The sequence below is a fragment of the Ctenopharyngodon idella genome, chromosome 15, assembly GCF_019924925.1.
Source record: "Ctenopharyngodon idella isolate HZGC_01 chromosome 15, HZGC01, whole genome shotgun sequence".
NCBI lineage: Eukaryota > Metazoa > Chordata > Actinopteri > Cypriniformes > Xenocyprididae > Ctenopharyngodon > Ctenopharyngodon idella.
In genome coordinates this window covers 38414281-38441169 of record NC_067234.1, presented here as the reverse complement: position 1 = coordinate 38441169, position 26889 = coordinate 38414281, and the positions used below count along the sequence as shown (strand labels likewise).

Sequence of the window (26889 nt, the reverse complement as noted above, 5' to 3'; positions counted from 1 at the left end):
ATGTGTTTATGGGTTTTCAAACCATTCTGCTTAAAATCATCTCCAGATGCCTTGGCCCCAAAGTGCTTGGCACCTTAATTGCTGCTTGCAACTATATTTTCTATATTTTAAACACAAACTCGCTTCATTTTAATGATATTTTTTCAGAAAACAAGACGTAATTTTGCTTCTCAAGTAAATGTATCTTGATTTAAGAAAGTTTAGATCTTTTTAACGGAAAACAAACATTTTTTTTGCAGTGTAGATACTTTGTCATTTATCTTATTAAAATGTTACAGCACATACGTGCACCCTGTAAGTTTCTACTTGTGTGTTCTGCTTTCTACAGCACAGAAGTGGATGTACGGTGGTTTGGACAGTAACGTTGTCCTGCAGTATTTGGCTTGGGTCACGTATCCTGTGGTTCTCATCAGTTTCTCTGCAGGCTTCACACACATAGTAGCACCTCAGGCTGCCGGTGAGACACGCTTACATTCACACACTCATAAGAGGTTTCTGTTCTTCTTCATAATTCAGCGTTTGTCTCTCAATCAGGGTCTGGTATTCCTGAAATGAAGACGATTCTCAGAGGAGTGGTGCTGAAGGAATATCTCACACTGAAAACATTCGTGGCCAAAGTGGTTGGGCTGACCTGCGCGCTGGGCAGTGGTTTGCCTCTGGGCAAGGAGGTGAACATAAGTATTTTTCATATGTGAACAATGTGTTTTTAGCTGGAGATCTAATTTACCTGCCCTCAGTGTTATTGTAGCGTCCCTGCTTTGTTTTGGATTCATCACAAGCCTTAAGTGTGTGTGTTTTCTATCCTGTAGGGTCCGTTTGTGCACATTGCCAGTTTGTGTGCTGCTCTTCTCTGCAAATTCATGTCTTTCTTTGGTGGAATTTATGAGGTAATTAAAACAAAGTTTCATAGCCTGCGATTTAAGCAGAATCCTCTAATAGTACTAAATGGAGTACACATAAAATTGGTTTTAAGTATCTTGGGTCATATTTTGTACCAAAGTGAAGTATAAAATTGTTATTATTGAGCAGATGTTGTATTGCAGAACACTTGTGTTGCTATTGAGGTGGATACGGGTAAGGTTAGAACAGGTTTGGTGGTATGGGTAGGTTTATGGGTGGGTTAAGTTGTAATTAGTATGTAATTACAGAGAGAACTGTAAATTATATGCAGGTATTTTTAAATAAGTACAATGTAAAACCATGTATTTACATAATAATTATGGATGTACCCACCAGATGTATTTAACTATTGGCTCCTGTTTAATTCATTAGTGTGAAAGTTCTTCTAATTAGACATATTTCTCTAAACTAAGATCGATAAAGCCATTAGAACAAGTGAATTTTGCCATGCAACACCATAAAATGTTTCAGATAATTTCATTAAATTGCATTCAAAGTTTGAATGCTGTCTTTTATCCATGCATTGCATTATAGTGTTTTAACTGTAATCCAGTAAATAAATCCTGCATTACAGTAAAGAGAATCAAATGAAAAAAAAAGAATTACCAAAAAAAAAAAAAATGTAAATGCAACTATTTTGATGCAAGACACTTTGACTATCAATGACTACTTTTACATGCAACATCATAATGCAATTATAATGAAATTTAGGCAATATTGCAAATAAACTTTACCTCATGTAAACACAATAGTTTGATCAAATTTATGCAATTAACCTCATAATCATAGTAGCCATGATAATAGTAAAATATGTGGTGTATGCTGATTTTAATCGCCATAAACAGGCATGTAAACACTTTAATGGCATCTATTCCACTCAAAATGACCAAAGTGCGCATGTTCTTGTGACAAACACGTGACGTTTTCATGCGCAATTTTGTGAACGCAGCGGTAAAGACGGCATCACATATTTGTGGTGCTGAAGAGTTCATGTTGACAACTTTGTGTCACATGAATATAATGTATATTAATATTGTAAAAAATCGAAATGAAGACATTTTTAGGCACGTCACCAGAATAAAATCCAATATGTCCCTAGAAATATGTTTTGCATTTGTCATAAGTGGATTAAAACAGTGGCCAGTAACACACTGACTGTGTTATTTTATGCTATGCATTGGGGAATGTGAAGAATGCCCGTAAAAATAACCACACTTCTTAGCGAATAATCAGAATAATGAAAATTGCATGTAAACAGGAGTGAAGAGGTTTGCTCGTGTCATGTAAACATCTTTCTCTGTGATTAAGTTCTTACTCTGATTATTGGAAATAATCACTTTATTGGTGCACATGTAAACATAAGTGGACTTAAGAGAAAAATGAGTGTGTTTCAACATTTTAATAATAATGCCTCTTTTTAATCATCATATGTAACTGCTGCTACTTGTAAAGTTTGGGTGAATTTAAAAACCTAGGTTTAGGTTTTGTTATTCCGGTTTCTAATTGGAAGATTTTGAACAGATGTTGAACAGATCCACCAAAGTCAAGCGTATGTGTTGTTTGTTATTATTATTATTATTATTATTATTATTATTATTATTATTATTTTCATCAAAAATATTTAATTTATATGCAGTATTGTACATTGAGAAAAATGACAGTCTTTCTTACCTTGTCAGACCCTTAATATTTATTCCTGGGAAGAGTGAGAGGGTTTGTGTGCGTGTGTGTGTGTGTTCGAAATTAATCTAAAATGTGTTTATTTTCGTATTTCTCTTGATGAAGTTTTCCTTTTGTGAGGATAAAACTAACAGCGATATCCATCTCTGAATAGATTTACCAAATACAGGTGTGTGTCTCTGTGTGTGTATCTGTTAGTAGATACGTAGATGGTGTGTGTTCTGTAAATTGTAAGTTTTTGTAATTAGATTTTTATTGTGATTGTGTTGGTGTATTGAATGGTCCTAGATTGTGCTGGTGCGTGTGTACTTCTGTTTGTGGGTTGTGTGTGTGTTTGTGTGTTAAACAAAACCAGTCAAGTAGTCTGTTGTCGTATATTAAATTATCTATTGTGTGTGTGTGTTGAACAGAATGAGTCCAGAAACATTGAGATGCTTGCAGCTGCCTGTGCTGTCGGAGTCGGATGCTGCTTTGCTGCTCCTATTGGAGGTGAAAACTGTGGTTTATTTGGGATAAAATATCTGAAAGCTTCCCTAAAGCAAAACTGAACAAGAACAAAATATATATAAAAATAATATTATATATGTTTGTGTGTTTCAGGTGTATTATTCAGCATTGAGGTCACCTCCACATTTTTCGCCGTACGAAACTACTGGCGTGGATTCTTTGCTGCTACATTCAGTGCCTTTATCTTCAGAGTCCTGGCAGTGTGGAACAGGGATGAAGGTGTGTGTGTGTGTGTGTGTGTGTGTGTGTGTGTGTGTGTGCGTGTGTGCGTGTGTGTGTTAAAGTGCCCCTGTTATGCTACTTTAAAGGTTGCTAGTTTTGTTTTGATTTCTCCTACAACAGGTTTACAGGCATCCAAGGTCAAAAAACACTTTTATTTTCTCATAATATCCATTGCAGCATCAATTCTTTTTTCACAGTGTCTGAAACAGTTAGTTCGAAGATTCGGTCTCTTTAAACCCCGCCTTTCTGAGAGCTGCTCCTTCTCTGATTGGTCAGATGGCCCAGTCTGTTGTGATTGGTCAGAAACCAAACTCTCATTAGCACATCTGAATTTCAGCACTTGATTCACAGTGATACGAACAATAATGATGACGTTGGTTTTACCGTATCAATCTCATCACAGTGGATTTGGTTTGGCAGCAGAAAACAGACATGAACAACATGAACCAAACTCTTCCAGTCTCAGATACAACTACAGTGTTTGAGGGCGGGGCAAAGGAGACGCTGTTCACAGCAGCCAATGAAAACCACAGGCTGGATTTATGCAAATTAGCTACAAATTTACATAGGTTCAGCAGGAAGTGAGACTGGAATTACTGACGACTTGTTTCAGTTCAGAATCACTTCTTTCTTTTAGGAGACAAAAACTCCATTTATCTGAACTTTGATCTTTGAAACTTTTCAGATCTTTTACATTCAGAATCAGCTCATTTACACACTGCATGAAAGAGAATATACCAAAAAGCATAAAAGGGGCTCTTTATATGCTTTAAAACACACATTATGTACATGTATTATGTTGAGTGTTAAAGGAATCTTCTCTCTCTCTCTCTCTCTCAGAGACGATCACGGCTCTCTTTAAAACACGGTTCAGACTGGACTTCCCTTTTGACCTCCAGGAGCTTCCAGCCTTTGCTGTTATCGGGTCAGTTCTGCCAGTTCTTCTTGTTCTTGTTTCTTCATTTCTCGTGTACCAGCTCTTAACAGTGCAAAAATAATTTTTTCTTAGTATATCTTTCTTGGTTTCCAGTAAAAATATCTAAACGATAACATACATTTTGTAAATTTAAGTTAAAGAAACTAAGTTAAAGGATAAAAAGTTAAAGGGGTCATGAATTGAGAAATCAACTTTTCCTTGATCTTTTGACGTATAAGATGTCACTGTACTGTTAAAAACATCCTGCACGTTTCAGAACTCAACTTCCTCGTTAGTTCAAAAACAGCTTTTATTGAAATCAAGCTTAGAAAATGGATTTTGTCACATTATTACGTCATAGTGCGCCTCTGCAGAAGATGATCGATGCCCACTTCTACATCATCGCGTCTTTAGCCCCGCCCACCAATTCACACGTCACGTACTAGTTAATACGAGACCGACACAAATGCAGGATTACTCCAGTAACAAAACCATAGAGACGCCTCTGAGGATTACAAGAGGTGTTGAAGTGGCAAGTTATGGAAAAAAACTTGGATGAACTTTATTTTTAACGACGTTCCAGTCAGACACTGTTCGTTTGTTCGCTTAATTTTACTTCGGATTAGTTTTTTTTAACAAAACACAGTTGTGCGCAGGCCTTTCAGAGAGACTGAGAATAAAAGATGATGCAGTGCCGACTATATTGGATCCACAACACACAAGTGTGAGTAACAGTGTTTTTACCATGTGTGACTATTGCTTTGTCTGATACAGATCGCTTGATGTACAATTTTTTTTTTTTTTATACTGTAGCACCGCAGTCAAACTGAATACTTGTGATGTGCTGTTCTTTCCTTTGCTTCGGCATTTATGGGGTTAATGCGTTGGATTATCATATATGGAAGAAAAAGAGAACACTGTTTTTGTTATTGTTTGATCTGTGATTCGCTGTAATCCTGAATAAAAGCTTTAAAGCTTCTGTTTTGTCATCAGTAAGACATTAAAACACATTTAATTTTATTTAAAACATGACACTGCAAATGACAATGTACGTTTTTCACTTTATCAAAAAGAATGAACTAAGAATAGCTTATAAAAACAACAGTGTGTCAAATGATGGTACATTCATTCATAATTCAAGTTATCATTTGTCATCTATAACTTCTAACTCTAAGTATTTAAACTTTATTTGCCATAACCAAGACTTATAAAGCATATGTAATACGCATGTTTTATTTTCAACTATGTAACGAGACATTTTTCAACATTGGAAGTTTTCAAAACAATTCCACACGTGTAATGGCGGGGATGTTGAAAATTATTTTAATATGCAAAACTGTTAGCCAATCACAGCAGTGGGCGTTTACTTCCAACTCTTGAATGAAACGCCCATCAAAACAGAGTGTTTCAAAGAGAGGGTCAAAAACAGGACAGAAAATAGCTTATTATTTCTAAATTAGGATGTTTTTTTGTTGTAAAAACCTTGATAACATTATAAGTGGAACATTATAAAATGTACAAAAATGCAGTTCATGACCCCTTGAAGAAGTGTTTGATAAACACATTTCTCTCTGTTTCTCGTCAGTTATATCAGAAATGTTCAACAGCTGTGTCAGATTGGTCAAGTAACATTACCCAGAGTCCACTTGAAGAACTTTTGTTAATATTTCAGCCTCTGTGATTTAGCATCTGTTTATTATGATGCTCAGTACTGAACTTAAGTGCTTACATTTATGTAAATATGTTTTTGGTAACACTTTACAATGTTTCATTTGTTAACATTAGTTAAGATGAACTAACAATGAACAACACTTCTACAGCATTTATTAATCTTAGTTACTTTAAATAATTGTTAGAGTAAACCGTAATTAATATTATAAAGCATGAAGAAATGTCTCCAGCTAATTGTTCATGTACGTGTTTTAGACACTTTGTACCCAACAGATATTTGATGAAAGCACACACAATCTTGTAATGAACTGTATTATGAATGATTTATTCATGAGCATGTTTGTTCCATTCATAATGAATATGCATGATGTCACTCATAATTTTCTCTCTCTCTGCAGAATCGCCAGCGGGTTTGGTGGAGCCTTATTTGTGTATTTGAACAGGCTAATTGTTCAGTTTATGCGAAAACAGAAAACTATTAACAAGTTCCTCATGAAGAAGTGAGTGTTCCCTGTGTGTCTGCTTGTTTCTCTGTAATTGTGAGCGAAAAGATCTGAAAAGTTTCAAAAATCAAAGTTCAGATAAATGGAGTTTTTGTCTCCTAAATGAAAGAAGTGATTCTGAACTGAAACGAGTCGTCAGTAATTCAGTCTCACTTCCTGCTGAATCTACAAAGGTTTATAACTAATTTGCATAATGGCAGCCTGTGGTTTTTATTGGCTGAACAGCATCTCCTTTGCCCCGCCCTCAATCACTGTAGTTGTATCTGAGACTGGAAGAGTTTGGTTCGTGTTGTTCATGTCGAGAAGACGCTGTTTTCTGCTGCCAAAGCAAATGATGAGATTGATGCGGTAAAACCGACGCCATCTTTACTGTTCGTATCACTGTGAATCAAGTGCTGAAATTCAGATATGATAATGAGCATTTGGTCCATCTGACCGAGCAGAGCAGAGCAGGCTCTCAGAAAGACAGGGTTTAGAGAGACCGAATCTTTGATAGAACCGTTTCAGACACTGAGAGAAAAGAGCTGATGATGCAATGAATATTATGAGAAAATTAAAGTGTTTTTTGACCTTGGATGCTTGTAAACCTGTTGTAGGAGAAACCAAAACAACATTAGGAATCTTTAAAATGCCATAATTTGGGCACTTCTAAAATTCCCCAAAGCTTTCTGAAAGCAATCAAATTAGACTGCAGTTATTATATTACAATTATCTTAATTTCAGAACAGTGAAGGTCTGTTCAGAAGTATAATATCACAAGTGTTTGTGTGTCTGATTCGTGTGCAGGCGTCTGTTGTATCCCGCCCTGGTCACACTACTGATTTCAACGCTTACTTTCCCTCCGGGCTTTGGGCAGTTCATGGCCGGACAGGTAACACGCACGCACGCACACACACACACACACACACACACACACACACACACACACACACACACACACACAATATGTGTTTGTTCCCCAGGCTGTTAAATCCATCCTGTTAATAATCTTAATGAGACAGTTGAGAGAAACATGAGGCGTTCATTAATCAATCTTACGCACTCGTATAAAATACAGAATAAGGCATCAACTCTCACTCTCTATCTCACACACACACACGCACTCTTATATAAAATACAGAACGTGGCAATAAAATACACCATTAGCAGCGTATGACTGCACTCTTTTCTCAGCCAGTATTTTTGTCTTGTTTAATAGTAAAATATCTAAACATCTGTAAAAAGGAAGTGTTAACACTTTACAATAATGTTTCATGTGTTAACATTGCATTAACTAACAATAAGCAATATATTCTCGCAGCATTTATTAACCTTTGTTAGTTCTAGTTAAATGTTCATGTTAATTTTAGTTCACAGTGCATTAACTAATGTTAACAGATACAACTTTTGATCTTAAAAAAGGTTTGAGATTAACAGTAAGTAAGATTAATAAATGCTGTAGAAATATTGTTCATTGTTAGTTCATGTTATTTTAAAGTGTTACCAATGATGTTTTCTTGAAAAAAATATTTAAGACAGGGATTTTGTGTTTTGTCAACTCCTTTGACCTTAAGTGTTTATTTACCCACTGAAGTTAAGTTAATATTTCAGTATTTTAACAACACATTTGCATGTAAATATTTCTTCTTTTTAGTAAGTGTTTTATCTATAAATTGTACATTTTTATGATTGAATTAATTATTAGATTTTCATCAACCCACAAACTCCTGTTTGGGAAACTTTGGTGTATGATAATAAATCTTGATTTCAGAGAATATATCTTCTTCAATCAATTTTTGTCTTACCTGTTTACCTCATTGGCAAATATATATATTTAATTTGTTTTAAGCATAAAACTAACAGTAATATTGTGAGGTTTATGCTTAAAATAAGCAAGTGAATACTAAACCTCCTGTTAATAACATGTATTTTTCTTTCTAGCTTACACAAAAGGACACCCTGGTTTCATTTTTTGACAATCGCACTTGGACAAAGCAAGGAATCACAGAAGACTTTAATTATGACAGTCACTCGGTCGCCTGGAAACACCCGCAGGCTAATGTCTTTGTGATCCTCGTCATCTTCATCGTTATGAAGGTACATAAACACGCACATCTAAACACTTTTTTTTTTTTTTTTTTTTATATATTCAGAAATCTGTCTTTTGATTGTTGGGTTTAAAGGCCGCATATGAAAACATTCCATAACTTTCAGAACTCTCAAGTTCCTCTCCAGAACATTTATTCATACTGAAATGATTATTCATGAGCTCATTAACATATGACCGCCCACATTTACAAATCAACACTTATTCAGTATTTAGCAGCTTCACCCGCCCTGATGAGTGACAGCGTGAGGCACATTAACCAATCACACGTACTGTACGTATAGAAGGGGCGTTTACTCTGGCACTGATTTGAGCGACAGGAGATTTCAATACCCTCAAAAAACAAAACAAAATCCGCTCCCATGCTCCCAGCTATATAAGTCACTGGCTAAGGAAAACAAGTGTGTGTTTGTGAAGACTTGGATCGCTCGCTACCTGCATAAGTGTGTCGCCCTGGCAACCTCATCAGAACCCAGTCGAAACCTGTCACAGCACAGGAAGTGATGTCGTCAGCGTTGCCATGGGGACAAGTGCCCTGTGTGTCCTTTTTTCTGAACAGGAACCTTTGACTTAACCTGCGTGGTTTAATCTTGGATAAAGTTTGGGGCAGATTTGTCCCTAGAAGACCGCAAAATCTGACAAAACCTCCCTTTGGAAGTACAATTTAGAAGTAAGATATGACTTTATTTGTAATTAAATTCTATTTTTTTTTATTCTAAAATTCTACTTTTATACTAGAATAAAATAAAAAAATGAGTTTTTTATGGGTAGGTCTAAGCTTTGAGTTACTCACTAGTAATTAAAAATAGATTAATAAAAAACAATTCCTCATTAATATAGTAGCGAGGATGAAATATATTGATCAAAAGTGACAGTAAAGACATTTATAATGTAGCAAAACTTTCTAAATTATACTACATTATTTCTACATTATTTCTTTTGAACTTTCTATTCATCAAAGAATCTTGAAAAAAAATAAATAAATAAATAAAAATATGTGTGTATATATACTGTATATTATATTATATTATATTATATTACAGTCAAACCAAAAATTATTCAGACACTAAATATATTTTTTTTATATATATTTTTTACTAGTGTGTTCAGGACACTATAGTTGATTTATGTAAGTGAGGACAGCAAAATAAAGTAAACTGTGACATATTATACCCAAAAATTCTTCATACAGTGGACTACCAGTAAAATTGATAAAAATTTGGAACCAAAAATGATTCAGACACTTTGACCTGACCATGTTTTGCTTAAGTGTTATCTGACATAATTAAGATTATTTTTTTCTGACAGTTTAACTCTGAGATCTTGTCATATTTTATTACCATTTTTTTAAACTATAGTGAATAAACTGAATTAATGAATGAAATGTTCAAGGTGTCTGAATAAATTTTGGTTTGACTGTATATATATGCTCTTCTCTTTCTCTCCACCTGCCCCGGCATTCCTTCAGAGATATATATATATATATGTATATATTATGCCCTGGATATATATCTCTGAAGTAATACCGGGGCAGGTGGAAAGAAAGAGAAGAGCAGATTTCGGCAGTATCTGTCCATTTTTCTGTGCCAAGAGAGAGCTTTTGAGAGGAAGAAAGGAAGGAAGGAGAGAACATTATGCAATGATCTCTCTATCCACCCACAGCTTTCAAACGCTCTCCAGCATAACTCACATAACACTTATGTAACATTCTCACTCTATCCCACCTCAACCTCCACCAGGAGCTGTTCTGTTCTCGCAGGAACCATCGATTGTGCTCCGCGTGTGTGTTTGTTCATGTGTCTGCTTTAGTGCGTGACTTTCTCTCTTAATTAACTTCTGTTGCTGGTGTGTGAATCAGCCAATTAGATTGCTTTTCTAATTACGCACAGTTCATTTCAGGATTCACCTCACATTCAGTACCAAGTGACAAGTGGGTGTGTGTTTTACCTTTATCTCTGTGTGTGTGTGTGTGTTCATGTGTCTAATTAACAAATCATCTGAAATTCTATTTCCAGATTGGAACAAAAGTTCAGACTTGTTGGTTTTGTGTGATTGGGCGTGTTTGTGTGTTGCCATTTGCCTAATATAATTAATTTATCAGTCTCAAATAAAGTGTTATTAAAATGAAAGGTGACTTTAGATTTTCTTGTGTTGTTCACTAATGAGATCACACACACAATACACACTTTTATCATTTTGTTCTTTTACAAAGAAGTTTTGTTAAACTTCTGTTTCAGGGCAATAAGAACTGCCCAATAGCCTGGGATCAGTGTAAAAAACGCTCGGGACAGTTGACAGAACTGTCACTTGCCCAGTCGGTCACGAAAGTTTATCATTTGCACGTGTTTTTAAGTATCGTCAATTTAAACATTCAAGTGATTTTTAACCATTCAGATTCAATTGCAAGAAGATGCGAAAGAGAACTCAATTTGGTACTTGAGCGCTTTCTGTGCACATCGAAAACAGCATGTGAGTACTGAATTGAGTTCTCTTTCGTGTTTTCTTCTGCTTGACTGGAAAAATGCTGAACATAAACAGATGAGAAAGAAAACGCACATCCAACAGTATATTGGATCCGTGCATTCAGTCTTAAAGTGACAGCAGCCTAATATTCCTGCTGCCTTCTGTGCCATTACTGTTAACCAAACAACAAAAGACAAAGAGAAAACCACTCACTGATTTTGACTGAACAACTTTTGTAGCTTTAACATATTTAATTTATACATAATACTATGCAGTGTTATTTAACATTTGATTATTGAATTTCTGAATACTGTTAGACAGACTTATCTAAAAAACTTAAAGCACTTATTTCATTTGTATCTTTATGTTGTAAGTATTTGAGCAGTTGCTTGTAATTTGTTTATTTGTTCTTATTTTTTTACTGAAAACTCACTTGTCTTCAATAATATTTGAACTTTATATTAGTTAGGCTAGTAGTTTTTGCTGTGGTATCGAAATTGAAATCAATCTAGAATTGTGAAATTTATAAAACGTTTTATGGCATATTTATTAGAAAAACAACAACAAATATTTTAGTTATTTATTTATTTTTTGGTGGGGCCAAAAATCATTGGCGTTAAGCCCCGTGTTTGCTTGCCATTAAATGTATTTTGAATATAATTTTTCTAAAATGCAAAATTTTAATAATAAATAATTTAAATTTTTAATTTCTAGAAATTATTCTTTAACTGTTAATTTATTTCTTTTCTTGTAATGTGCTGATCTTTGAGTCGATTGTGGATGAAACTGACAGAAAGTAGCTTTTTGTTTTGTTGGATATAATCTATGAGTGATTTTCATGATTCTTTTATATTTACACATTTACACCTGACATTTAATTTTCTATTTTAGTCTGATTAGGAAATCATACAATCTAGGCATGAATTGTCATGCAAATGACAGGCATGACAGATTTTGCGTCATATGTATAGCGAACGGTTGATCTGTAAGGATATTTGTGGATTTTGATGTGTTGTGACGCACATAGGCGCATGTGTGAATATCACACCCCTCTGGTTTGTCATATGGCAGGCTATTGTGTGTGGAGAGACAGGCGTCTGCAGGCACGCAGACAGGCCTGATACGTGAGCTGCAGTCTCCTCCTCACATACTCACTGATCCAAACAAACTGTTTGAAAGTTCCGAATTGGAATTCTCACTTTGAATGTGTTACATTTAAATAGCTTTTTTGTTTTTGCTCTGGGCTATTTTGAGTTTCAATTTCGTACAGGTGTGTCACTGCCATTGTTCTGTAACAACCAGCAATGTAATTTTGTCACACTACGCTACATGTTGGAAAAAGTAGCTTGTTAATGGAAAAAACTGAATTACTGTCATGCTAGTGAAAAATGAATTCTACCAAGATAATAGCTTTACCACTTTTAGTTAGTTAATCCCTCAACACTGATGGTATTATTGGCTAATATTCTCCTCTCTCCTTGGTTACATCAGCAGAAAAGTTGTTGCAGAGGTATTGGATTTTGGTGAAATATTACGAAAAAGTGTTTGTGTTTAAATGAGAGCTATTGTTGTCTCTTGTGCAGTTCTGGATGTCTGCTTTAGCCACAACTCTTCCTGTACCTTGTGGAGCCTTCATGCCTGTTTTTGTCATTGGTAAGTGTGCGTATAGTTTTCTTTTAAAATATTGCTTTTTAAGGCAAGACACCCCAGGTGAATAGGTTAAAACACTTCTCACCATAATTCCCCAGTTGATTAATCACAGTAGATTAAGACAGTTGTTATGTTACGTTTTCTGAAATATTACTTTAAATATGCAAATGAGGCATTATCAAATTAAAATGTATATAATAAACAATTTGCATATGTTTCATATGATTATTGTGTAATTTGCATATGTTTCCAGAACATAAATCTGAACATTGGCTAAAGCCAGATTCAAAATTCTTCTTTCATTTTGTTGACCTATTAGAGTTAAAGGTTTTCACAGAGGGGATTTTGGATTTGAAATAATTATGAAATAACAATAACCCCTCTTGAATACATATTTTATTTATAGTTTAATAGACAATAGAAGGGTTTAGAGAAGTGTAGGATGTTGACAAACAATTGCCCTTTAATAGAATATTTTTGCTTAATGAATTGGTAACACTTTACAATAAGTTTTTAGTTAAGCAACATTAGTTAACATTAGTTAACATGAACTAACAATAACCAATACTTCTACAGCATTTATTAATCTTAGTTAATGTTAATCTCAACGTTTACCAACACATTATTAAAATCAGAGGTTGTATTTAGAGTTAAAGGTTTTCACAGAGGGGATTTTGGATTTCTCTTTTTATCACTCCATAAATCAGAAAATACTATAAACAGCCAGGAAAAAGCATTTTCACCATGTTTAAGGAATAAAATGTTGAATATATATCAGGTGAATGTTATATGAACAAACCCCTCAGTAAAAACCTTCAGAATATAGATAAGAATAAAACTGTAAGTTTTGGTGTATGTAAGTGCTGCTGAAGTGGAGAAAAAAAACTCACAGCCTTTAAAGATATATATTGTAATTGAAATCTACAGACGCAAATAGATAAAGTGCAATAAAATAAACACTTAAATGTGGATTTTATCTGAAAGAAGAGTTTATGGAAGCAAAATGTTTCAAAATTGACCAGTGCATGAAAAAGTAGTATCTTGTCTTAAAATATTACATTTTCAAAATGTAAATGTGATGTGTGTAAACAAAAATGATGGAGACATTAAAATGTGACCTGGGAACGTGTGTGTTTCAGGTGCTGCATTTGGCCGTTTGGTGGGTGAAAGTATGGCCGCGTGGTTTCCAGAGGGCATTAATACAGACGGAACCATCTATCCCATAGTGCCTGGAGGATATGCTGTAGTGGGTGAGAAACAAACACACATGATGTGCTTTAACAGACATGTTCACACACACGTTCATCACAGCTGATTACCTTTTATAGAAATTGCCTCAGTGTTGCCATAGTGATTTTGAGAGGCATTGATTTAGTTTTGTTGTGTTGGGTTGGGGATTGTTTGTTTTCATTGTTAGTAAGATGAAGTCTTTGATTAATAGCCACTAGATTTAATTATGAAATAACAATAACCCCTCTTGAATACTTATTTTATTTATAGTTTAATAGACAATAGAAGGGTTTATAGAAGTGTAGGATGTTGACAAACAATTGCCCTTTAATAGAATATTTTTGCTTAATGAATTGGTAACACTTTACAATAAGTTTTCATTTGTTAACATTAGTTAACATGAACTAACAATAACCAATACTTCTACAGCATTTATTAATCTTAGTTAATGTTAATCTCAACGTTTACTAACACATTATTAAAATCAGAGGTTGTATTTGTTAACATTAGTTAAAACATTAGCTAACATGAACAATTATATTTTTACTAATTAACATTAACAAAGATGAATAAATGCTGTAAAAATATATTGCTCATTTTTAGCACATATTAGCTAATATAGATATTTTTAATTTATATTTACTGGCTGTTTATAAGTTTACCTCAGTGTTGTGCATGTGTGCCTGCTGAATTTCTTTGAATTTTAATTTTAATCTTGTCAATTCATGAGTTTGAATAAGATAAGCATGAGCTGAATTGGTCCAGCAGTTTGTGTTCATTTGGTACTGTTGCTTTTTGCTTTATTAAATTAAAGCGAACCACCAATGTTTTTAATTTATTTTGTTAAAACTCTCTCTCTTGTTGACATAGTGGAGTTTTTACAATGGGGATTTTGAATATATCTTTTTATCACTCCAAAAATCAGAAAATACTATCAACAGCCAGAAAAAAACACATTTTCACCATGTTTTTAAGAAAAAAATGTAAAAAAAAAATCAGATGAATGATATATGAACAAACCCCTCAGTAAAAACCTTCAGAATATAGATAAGAATAAAACTGTAAGTTTTGGTGTATGCAAGTGCTGCTGAAGTGGAGAAAAAAACTCACAGCCTTTAAAGATATGTATTGTAATTGAAATCTACAGACGCAAATAGATAAAGTGCAATAAAATAAACACTTACATGTGGATTTTAGATGTTTTCTTTTAGCCTGAAAGACATGTTATGGAAACAAAATAAACTATAATTGGCTAGTGTGTGAAAAAACATTGGTTTTGCCTGTAGTGGCTTGCCTTAAAAACTATCTCTCTCTCTGTTTAGGAGCGGCAGCATTATCCGGAGCGGTCACACACACTGTTTCCACGGCCGTGATCGTGTTTGAGTTGACTGGACAGATAAGTCACATTCTGCCCATCATGATCGCTGTGATTCTCGCCAACGCTGTCGCTCAGAGTCTTCAGCCATCCATCTACGACTCCATAATACGCATTAAGAAGCTGCCTTACCTGCCCGAGCTCGGCTGGGGTCACCACGAGTGAGTTTCTGTCTGTCTGTCCAGTTTTTGCTACCATATTGTTTTTGTTTCTTCAGTCAACAGAGTGTTTTGATGGATTCAGTAACTACTGCAGAATACACAAGTAGAAAGACTCTTTTATCTCAGTCAGTCACAGTCATTGCCTTGATTTGCAGCTAGTTACATTTACATTTTACAACTTATTAAAAAATACAACAACTTCAAAATTCATCTTTTAAGTCTGGCTGTGTCAGGGTTATTATAGTTAAATAATACTAAAACACTTTTCTTTCTTGAAATAAAAAAAATATAAAACTTAAACTTTATTTTACCTAGTTATTAAAGCAACATTTCTCATTTTCATTTAGTTTTAACTTAATGTGCTAAAATAACTAAAACTAAATCTGAAATAAAAATAAAAACTATATAAACATTAAAAAAAAAAAAAAAAAAAAATGACAAAAGCATACAACAAAATTAATATAACTTTAAAATTAAAACAGAAAATACAAAAATAATTAATTTTAAAAAAAATTTAAAAACTATAATAGTATCTCAAAGATACTTAAAAAAACACTGTGTGTAATTATATTTTAAGGAAAGTCTCTTTAAATACAGTTCTGATTTTTATCACTGCAAAAAATGAAGTGAAGTGAATTAACATTTGCGCCACAAGTTCCTTCAGAAATTTCCTGTGTTTTTGAGAAAAGCAGATTTGGATTTATGATTACACTGCAAAAAATGACTTTTTTATTTTTGTTATTTTTGTCTTGATTTCTAGTACAAATATCTAAATATTCTTACATTTTCAAAATGACTTAAGATATGACTTTTTCTCATCAACATTAAATGAGTTTGTGTTTAAAACAAGAAATAAATATCTGCCAATGGGGTCAAAAAAATAAACTTAATTCAAATGAAATAGAAGTTGAATTATAATATCTTAAGTCATTTTGTTTCTCAAGTAAATGTACCTTGATTTAAGAATATTTAGATATTTGTTCTGGAAAACAAGACAAAAATAACAAAAGTAAGAAAATAATTTTTTACAGGGTAATCATAAATCCAAATCTGTGTTTCTTAAAACACAGAGTCCTGAAGGAACTTGTGGCGTAAATGTTCATTCACTTCCGGGTTTCAGAACTAATAACTGAACCTTTGTAATGACTAAAGAAATAAAGTAATTGGCAAATGTTTTTATTTTTTTTATTTTTTTAATGCAATTAAAAGTTAAAATTATCAGTTTATCTTTACATGTAACTACATTAACAAATTTACTTTATATTTTGATGTTGTTAATTTGAAAAGTGATTCACATTTTTTTCTTTGGCATTAATTTTTCCTTCATTTAATTGAGTGGCACTCATAATCCTCCAGACAGATATGGCGTTTTCTCTTAATTAGTGTAAATGGCCAATCTGTTTGCAAACAGGGTCTAAAGTTACACAACACACACACACACACACACACACACTGTCCTGTGTAACACAGACTAATGGCAAACTGTGCAACACACACACAAATATTAGTTTCTGAGGGTGTTTAGGATTTCAGGAAAATGTTCAGGATTTCAAAGTTTGAATTGGGAGCAGTGATGTAGAATACACACACACACACACACACACACACACACACACACACACACACACACACACACACACACACACACACACACACAGACAACAGGTCTTTTGCTCTGAATGATTGTGTTTCTGCCCTGGTGTCAAACTCATCTGCAGCATCTCAGAGACGCATTTATACCTGTCAAGAGAACAATTACATAACTGTGTGTGTGTGTGAGAGAGAGAGAGAGAGAGAGACGGAAGCTAGATTTTTGCTGAGTTAGAATCTACAGAAAACTCACTTCTCAGCAGGACGGACTCACACACACACACACACACACACACACACACACACACACACACACACTCACTCATTGACATTCACTGCTCTGTATCTCTTCCTCTCTCTCTGTCACTTCATTTTCATTTCAGAGTGTTTTATTGGTGTTTTACACACAATACTGCCAAAATGTCAATCAATACAGGAACAAAATATGTCTTGTATGGCAACAAAAAAAGCTATTCAATTCAAGTTTGAAACAATACATATTGTTTCAAAGCAGCTTTACAGAAAATACTCGTTTCAGTGTTACAATTTAGGAAGTATTCTGTTATCAGATGAGTGTATCAAAGTAATGTCCATATGACAGTAATACACAGCTATAATATAATACGTGATGTGGTTAACGTCAACATAATGAATGTGTCAGGCAGCAATTACAACTTGTGCTCGTAATGATTACAATATAAGGATAATATGTGAGAAGTTTTGAACGTTGATCCAAAGATACCGTCTTCGCAATTGTCGCCATCGCTTGAAATCATCGCAAAAGATTACATTTGCCGTTTATTCATTTTAAATATATTTGTGCATTTTCTGAAGTAAATATGAGTTCTGTTAGATTGCACTTTTCCAGAACCAAATGTTTATTTTGTAGTAATTGATAAATACATATTTTCTATTAATAAATTTAAAAAAAGTTGTGCGATTGTTTCCTATAAAATCTTTAACAAACTGGGATATTGTTCATAACTAAAACTAAAACCATAAAAAAAAAAAAAAACATTTTTTGTCTCTTGAAATGGGAAAAAAGGTTAACTGAAATAAAATAAAATAAAATATAAAACAAACTTATTTTATTTGAGCCAATTGCCAAAGCAACATTTCTCCTTTTAATTTAGTTTAACTTGATGTACTAAAATAACTAAAACTGAAACAGAAATCAATTAAAACTATATATAGACATGTTAAAAAAAGACCTAACACACAGCAAAATTACTAAAACTTGAACTAAAATGGAAATCTAAAAATAAAAACTAATTCAACATGTTGATAAAGACTGTGTAATAGTTTCTCGATACTAAAATAACACAGTAACAAGGTTGAATGCTTGAGTCTGGGTGACAGTATATGTGTAAAAACTGAGAAAATGTGGTTAAATTAAAATATTATTGTTGTAGTAATATTAATATTATATTATAATTACAACAGACATTTGATGTGCTTGAAACAAGCCACTTCTCATGCTGTTACACCTGTCAAGGGTTTGTTCAGATCACAAACTAAGTATGAGCAGTAGTAGCAGTGCTGCTTGACTTAACAAACACGGCTAATAATAAATCAAACAGCTGTGAATTCTGCTGCAGTGATTGCGTAACTGTGGGAAACTCTGTCTGCAGGAAGTATAATATCCGTGTGGAGGACATCATGGTCAGAAATGTTCGCTACATCAAGCTGAACTCCACCTACAGAGACCTTCACGACATCCTCATGGCAGGAAACCTCAAAACACTGGCGCTGGTGGAGTCTGCAGGTACAATCACATACGTATTTGGAGTAGATTAATAAATAGAAAAAAAAATCATCTTCGGAACACAAATGAAGATGTTTTTGATGAAATCTGAGAGATTTCTGTCCTATAAACATTGTGAAATACTATTGAAATTTGAAGAAGTTGTTTTCTATGTGAATTTATGTTAAAATGTAATTTATATCCTGTGATCAAAGCTGAATTTTCAGCATCATTACTCCAGTCTTCAGTGTCACATGATCCTTCAGAAATCATTCTAATATGATGATTTGATCCTCAAGAAACATTTCTGATTATTATCAATGTTGAAAACGGTTCATATTTTTGTGAAAACTGATACATTTTATTTTTCAGGATTCCTTGATGAATAGAAAGTTCGAAAGAACAGCATTTATTTGGAATAGAAATCATTTGCAACATTATGAATGTCTTTTCTGTCACTTTTGATCTTGCTGAATGAAAGTATTAATTTCCCTCCTAATAATGCCTCTCTCTCAGAGTCTATGATCCTGCTGGGCTCTATTGAGCGCGCTCAGTTACAGGCCCTCCTATCGCAGCATCTCAGTCGTCAGCGGCGGCTGGAGTTCGTACGAGAGCGTGCGGACGCAGAGAGGAAGCGCGTGTCTGTTGTCAGCACGCCCAGCAGCGAGGAGGGGGGTCAAAAGGTCAACCACGAGGTCCGCTTCCAGGTCAGAGTGCCAGCATTTATTTGACTCTCACATGAGAACAACTTTTTCCACATTGTTTCAGATCTTTGAGGCATGATCTTTAATGTTTGTGTGTGTAAATTGTAGATCTCCACAGAAGAGTCGTCGTTCACACCCACCCGTCCCATCTCTCCTAAACCTCTCAAACCTGCACTGAAGAGGACGTCTATGGCCGAGAAGAACATAGAGATCCCTACAAGTAATATCACACATGCAATTCAGACCTCTTCAATTCAAGATGATTTGTATGCTTTTCACACTACATATTATTTTCTCATATTTTGATGGTTTAATGGAACTTGTAGGGTCATTAAAAACAAATATCCACTTTTTGGCCACTACTGTATTTACTTCTGTTGTTCTTGAAGACATGAAGTGAATCTCAGTGCATTGAACTTTAGTAATATAATGTATATCTGAGCAAAACCAAATGTTAAAATAGTGTTCAGTGAAACTTTGTAAATATCATTATTTAATTGATTGGATTTTGAAAAGTGGGCATCATTATTACTGGCTGACTTTAAGTTATATTTTTATTAATATTATTTGCAGCATTGGTTATGTCTGCAGAAATGTCAATTCAGAGGCTGTGAAAATGCTTACATTATGATAAAAGATTATGTTTTTTTGTACCAGGAACATTTATTGCTAAAGTAAATGAGATCAGTTTTGATTTCATGTTGATTTTAATATGAAGCTAATTATAAAAGCTACACCTTTACCCAACCTCTAAATTATACAGTGAAAATAGTGAAAATGTTCCTAAATGCTTTCTACCAAATTGCTTTCCCAACTTTAGGAGTAAAAGAAAAATATTGTGTAGAATGTAATTTATATGATGAAGAATATGGTATGTTGTAGATAATAGTGGTAATTAACTCTTTCCCTGCCGGCATTTTTTTTTTTTAAAGTTGCCAGCCAGCTCTCAAAATACCCCACAGATCATTTATTATAGCTTGTCAAATTTGCCCCTTTTTGGGTGTGAGCAAAAACACTCCGTTTTTGTGTGTGTCCCTTTAAATGCAAATGAGCTGCTGCTCCAGAAGAGGGCGGAGCTTTAACAGCTCATGCTTCGGTTGCTCAACAACAACAAAGCTGGAGAATCTCACGCAGCCAAAATGAGGATTGTCAGTAACGGTGTTCAGCCTTACATTGTTCAAACCGGAGTCGACACTGATGGAGAGACTCAGGAAGAAGTTACAACTTTTAGAATGAAACTGGGTGTTTCTGAACGGTTAGTGGATACATTTATGTAGTTGCTGTGGAATTGATTCAACTCATCCACTATCATGTGCCGTCATGTAATTGACCCTCGTTTGTGAAGCAGTCCGGCGTAAAACGACGGTAACAACACTCTACTACAACAACTCTTCCTCTTCTCTAAAGCAGCCCAACATGGCCTCACCCCCTTTGTTGTGTGTTCTCAGGGGCGGGGTTTATGTAAATTTTGGGGTTTGTGATGTCACTAACCTGGGAAGAAGCTCATTGTAGTCCCTACCAGCCGTTTGTTGTAGTCCTTAAACAGTGATTTCTGTAAAAGAAAATATCTCTCTTTGCATTGAACTTTGAGCGTCGTAACTTTGCAGATGTTGTTTATGCTCAAACAGCAACATTACACAATAACTAAAGTTAAAAAAGTCAGATCATAATCAAGGACCCCTTTAAAAGAAAACAAAACAAAACAAAAAAAACATTTTATTTTAGCTTTGTGCATTCTTTTTTTATTAGTTTCATTAAAAAAAAGCAACATTTTGAACAGAAAAATCACATTTTTCGACTTCATCCGGATTGGATACAGAATGATGATCAAAACATAGATGGATTAGATCGAGTCCATCAACACCCGAGTTTTGATTTAATGCTGTTTAATGTTTGTTGATCGCATTATTTTACAATGCTTCTATCGCTTGTTTCTGCTTCTTCGCCTGTGTTTTGATCCGGAGATTCTGTACTCTTTCAGAAGATGCGTAACAGCGCCCCCTACCGTAAACCAGCAAAAACATGGATTGCCTGTCAATGGCAGGGAAAGAGTTAAAATGTACACATTTGAAAATAAATTGCCACTAGTGAAGATACCTTCTAATATTGAGTGGAAACTTAAAATAATTCTCCATAAATTATATTGTCTTATATTCATATCAGAAGTATGTAAATTGGCCATCTTTTCTCTGTTTGTCAGGTCCTCATGATTCTGGCATTGGCTTAAAGAATCTGTTGTGTGCTCGACCTCAGACAGATGCAATGGAGGTGAGACTCACGACACACAGACACACACACACACACACACACACACACACACACACACACACACACACACACACACACATATATCTGCTACAGGTAAATCTCATCACTGTAGTTGCGAGTCGTCCGTTTCATCTGCTGCTGTGTTGTAGTGATGTTTTACTCATAGTTTTATTTAATATGAGGGTAATCGTATGTGTGTGTAATATAAGGGTAATCATTTTTTTGTGTGTCTGTTATGTTTTCCTTCCCTTTTTCCTTACGGAAGAATAATAACGTGGAGCACACAGTGGCTCCTGACTTCAGGCCGCCCAAGCGTGTGAGGATTTCGGTCTTGGTAAGAGCCACGATAAAACACTGGCTCGTCAAATCATCGCGTCATCATCTGTCATCATGTTGTTGTTGTCATAAACGTCTCCCTCGTACCTGCTCCTGACCTTTGACCTGATACACAAATAAAGATTCACTGGAATTTATAGTAACAGATTTACTTGCCAAGATTCCGAGTCGTTGTAATTTTTAATTGTACTATAAACCATACACAGCACAGTTTCATTGTTTTGATCGGGCTGCACTGGAGCAGGGATCAAAGGTCAGTGTAATCAATCAATCAATCACACTAACACTAGCAAGAACAAGGGAGACGACCAAGCATGCGTTAGCTGTCAATCATCAGCATGACATCAGAACTGCCCAATCAGTGTGAGTTCCATAAAAGTAGGTGAAGCCAATGAATGAAAGACTTCTCTTACTCACCCAATGTAAAGCTCAACACTCTTGTAGAGTTTAGATCTTAGTATTTTCACCTAAAAATGATCATTCTGTCATCATTTCCTCCCCCTTATGTCATTCCAAACCTGTATGAGTGTTTTTTTGTCCATGCAATGAAAGTCAATGGGGTCCAGTGTTGTTTTTTGTCTATTTTCCTTGAGTTTTCAAGGTCTTCTAAGTCTTTTTGAAATGAATAGCTAAATATTGTATTTATTTAAAAAAAGTAATGTTAACAAATTGAACCTTTATTGTAAAGTTTTTAAATCTATTTATGAAAACATAAATAACTTAATCCGAACGTTTAACCCTCTGGTGCTGTTTTACCATGTTTTTACTTCATCAGAATTATACGAAACTTTAAGGAAACAGTATTTATAATACAAAGTTTTTGCCATTTTCCGTGTGAGCACAAAATAATCATGGACATGATTCAAAAAGGTTAAATGGTCCCAAAAAAACAGTCACTCTTGTACTGTTCACTGTCAAAAATGAGCATTTGGAAATGAATGGGAGACGAATTTCATCTAGTGGAAGCGTTTGGTACTGCAGCCAAACAAAATCTTACTGAAAGCTCATTTTTTGAGATATAAACCTCAAATTTGGAACACAACTTGTTTAGATTTATAGCTTTGATTTTCTCACAGTTTTAAAGTAAAACGTGTTTTGGAAAATATATATTTCATATAGAAATTGAAAAAATTTAAAAAAACAAATATAAAATTTTATATAGTTCACTTTTTTAAACTTTTTTTTTTTTCCACTTTAGCAATAATCTGCCAAGTGTCATCTTTAAAAAAAGTCCAAACTTCAGTCTGTGCTCCAAAATATTTAAGATTTATAATACTTTAAGTTCTATGCTTAGAAAGTGAATAAATGGATTATAACTACTGCATAAATATAATTTAATACCACAAAATCCCCTAAAAGTACAAAATATTACATAAAAAACATTATCGAACTGAAATATAGTACAATCATTTAATTGCAAAAAAAACAAAACAATTATACATATATAACTTATTTTTAAGTTATTTATGTTTTCATAAATAGGTTTTGGTAAAACTTACAATAAGGTTCCATTAGTTAAAATTAACTGATAATGAAAAATATTTCTACAGCATTTATAAAGTTTAATTAATGTTAATTTCAACAGTTAATAATACATTAAAATAATCTGTTAATATTATTTATTGGGCCTGAACTACCATGAACTAACAGTGAACAGTTGTATTTTTTTTTTTTTTTTTTTTTTTCAACTAACATTAACAAAGGTTAATAAAAACTGTATCAACTCTGATGCTCAATTTAAATTATCTAGATTTCTGTGGAATGATGTACATTTATGTGATCTGTCACTGCAGCTGTTGAATGACCCACATCTTCTGTAAATGAAACCAAATATTTTTCTGAAAGCTGAACTAGTATGTCATTAGTGATGTCAGACATGTTGCTATGGAAATACACTTGCGTAATTTGCAGCATGATGAACGTATCATAACAGCTGTGATAAACCTGGACCTTCTTCATGCAGATCTGTGCTGGCACTGGACATCTGTATTATATGGTTCTTGGTGATTTTACTGTCAAAAAAGAACTGAATTATGTGTGTTCTAGTTGTTTTGCGCTGATCGTTTCCACAGGCATGATTTTCAAATACATCTAATGGCCACAAACCCACATGACAGACTTCCACATCTCTCATCATTACACTCTGTTTCTCAGGTACTCCTGCAGTAAATGGCTTCACCGCTGTATGTGAGCGAGAGAATGATCCTGACCCGCAGGCCTTCGGTCTGCTCATTAGATTACGCTCGCATTTCTACAAAAACCAGCGCTAATGGATGGATGTTTTATTAATGCGTAGAGAGTACTGCAAAGATTTATTCACCAATATGCGTGTGTGTAATGTACTTCTTTTCTGTGGAAAAAGTGCAACTGCAGGGTGATCTCATCGATTAAATTTAGTATCCATGAGATGAACTGAAATCTGTCGACTGCCAAATCAGCGCTCGGAGCTATTGATCAGATGTTTGTGTTTCCAGTGACACTACATATTAACATTACAAATCGTCAAAACACAGCCATATATTAACCTCAAAATGCACTGAAAAATTTGGTGTAGAAAATCTATACTCAAAAAAATAGTTTCAAAGCAGGAAACAGGAAAATAACAGATTCATTGATGCAACCCTAGAAGCAGTAAGTAGCGCACTAAATTAAAGGTGAAATTTTGAAGTGCACTGTAACAATTATGTTCTTCCTCAGTATTTTGTCTTGTTTTCCGGTACAAATATCTAAACATTCTTAAATCAAGATACATTTACTTGAGAAGCAAAATGATTTAAAGGGTTAGTTCGCCCAAATATTGAAAAATGATTACTCGCACTCATGTCGATTCAAACCTGTAAGACTTTTTACTTTTTGCTTTTGAGCGACGCTCACATCCAGTGTAGGCAAATGTTAAACATTAAGAGACTAAGCGCCAGTGGGCGGGGCCTATGGTGCGATGATGTATAACTATTCGTCGATGTCATATGCCTGTGTGATGTCACAGGTCACCTGATATCAAAACGAGCTGTTTTGAAGCTTGATTAAATCAATGCTTTGTTTATAGTATACTCTTATATAGTGAAATATTATGACACCAGACTAGTGAAGACATTTGACTGGTCCTCACTAGTTAAAAAGACTTATAAATCAGCCAAAACATGTTTTTATTTAAATGTAGTGTTTTTGCATGTTTCTATGATGTGCAGGTTTAGGGGTTGATAAGAAATCAGTGGAGGTCTATGCAATGTCCTCACTAATATAATGAAACAAATGTGTGTGTGTGTGTGTGTGTGTGTGTGTGTGTGTTTCTCTTCAGGAGGATCCAGACGCAGAGGATGACATGACTCTTGGAGAGGTGAGGACATTTTAACATGCAGACCGATTAGTGAAAACCTTTACATGTACCCAAATGATCCATTAGTAACTGGTTTGATTGCTCAATCTGATTGAAAAGCCTTCATGTACACATCTCAGTCAATCCGATTCAGCTCGGTCTGAAGGGATGGTGCAGATCTGAAATAATCTGAAAATTAAGCATGTAAACGCTTGAATCTTCTCAATCGGATTCAATACCCATTGCCTTGCCAACATGCAGTGCCATGATGTGTATGTTTACCCTTTTATAAGATCTGCGAACTTGCGAATGTTTTACGAGCTGGTCAGTGGAGGAGACTTTTTACTACATATTTGCTTAAAAAAAAAAGCTCTTACATATTTGTCAGCTTACTTTTAGATATGTCAACGAATGAAAGATAATAAAATAAAGTCAAGTAAATTATACTCACAGTAGCTCCGGTGACATTATCGCTTTCTTCGGTTCTTAACGCTGCTACTTGTTACTTGTTTGAAATGCATGTGATGCACATGTAAACGAATATGTGAATCAGATTGCAAAGTTTGGGGTTCATATAAACAGAACTGAATCGGGTTTTTTAATTTATTCGGATTGAGAAAAATAAGTGCATGTAAACTTACAAAATCTGTAGATGCAGAGCAGCTTTCATATTAAGTTTATGATAATTATGATACCTGTCTCAGTTGAAGGTGTTTCATGAACTTTTTCACATTTTCTCAATTTCAGAAGTGCAAGTTGTCATAGTAGATTTTTGCATTACCTTTTAAATCCAATAGAAAAAAAATCCACAATAGTGTTTCCACAACTAGTTAACCGTTAAGTATTGTTAACTATTTTTTTTTTTTTTTTTAATATAAAACGGATGACCTTAAAGAATACAAAAAAAGTAAGTACAAGTAAATGTTTCTGAATGCAGATTGAGGAGTGGGAGGAGCAACAGCTTGACGAGCAGGTGAACTTCAACAACTGCAAGATTGACCCCGCCCCCTTCCAGCTGGTGGAACGCACCTCACTGCACAAGGTCAGATTGGGTGTTAGAGCGAAACGCTGTACACTCGTGTGTGTGTGTGTGTGTGTGTGTGTGTGTGTGTGTGTGTGTGTGTGTGTGTGTGTGTGTGTGTGTGCATTCAGGATCTATATGAATATGAGCTGACGTTTTTAATAAAGGGTTTTGCGAGGCACACACACGCATGCTGACACTGGATTTATCATCTGCATTTGCAAACTCACTTGTGGCAAGAGCACAGAAGTGTTTATTAAGACTCGCTCTGCAGTGGTACACACACACACACACACACACACACACACACACACACACACACACACACACACATGCATCATTCTCTCCTGCCGGCAGCGGTGAATGTACTTAATGTGGTCCATTCATTCTCATATACACCTACACATTTCCACACTTGCATGCACACTGTCCTTTATCTCTCTCATTTACACACACTTACAGGTTTATTTACATGTTTTGTGTGCAATGTGTCGCTTCATATTTGAATTTACACATTTTGTGTGCACGGTGCTTGACATTTTGAAA

The 26889-nt window shown here is 34.5% G+C and overlaps 1 protein-coding gene across 1 annotated transcript in view; it reads left to right on the top strand.

The window, feature by feature from the left end:
* Nucleotides 1-308: 308 nt before the first annotated feature.
* LOC127495605 (chloride channel protein 2-like) overlaps nucleotides 309-26889 on the top strand; it is a 33926-nt gene continuing 7345 nt past the window's right edge. Inside the window, exons 1-18 of the mRNA XM_051862545.1 lie at nucleotides 309-457; nucleotides 535-668; nucleotides 810-887; nucleotides 2991-3069; nucleotides 3181-3306; nucleotides 4150-4234; nucleotides 6295-6396; nucleotides 7186-7270; nucleotides 8320-8475; nucleotides 12532-12601; nucleotides 13738-13848; nucleotides 15151-15364; nucleotides 18586-18719; nucleotides 19215-19405; nucleotides 19511-19622; nucleotides 21603-21670; nucleotides 25305-25343; nucleotides 26260-26364. Coding sequence (XP_051718505.1) covers nucleotides 340-457; nucleotides 535-668; nucleotides 810-887; nucleotides 2991-3069; nucleotides 3181-3306; nucleotides 4150-4234; nucleotides 6295-6396; nucleotides 7186-7270; nucleotides 8320-8475; nucleotides 12532-12601; nucleotides 13738-13848; nucleotides 15151-15364; nucleotides 18586-18719; nucleotides 19215-19405; nucleotides 19511-19622; nucleotides 21603-21670; nucleotides 25305-25343; nucleotides 26260-26364 — 2007 coding nt within the window. The 5' untranslated portion in view covers nucleotides 309-339. The remainder of the gene's footprint in view (nucleotides 458-534; nucleotides 669-809; nucleotides 888-2990; nucleotides 3070-3180; nucleotides 3307-4149; nucleotides 4235-6294; nucleotides 6397-7185; nucleotides 7271-8319; nucleotides 8476-12531; nucleotides 12602-13737; nucleotides 13849-15150; nucleotides 15365-18585; nucleotides 18720-19214; nucleotides 19406-19510; nucleotides 19623-21602; nucleotides 21671-25304; nucleotides 25344-26259; nucleotides 26365-26889) is intronic.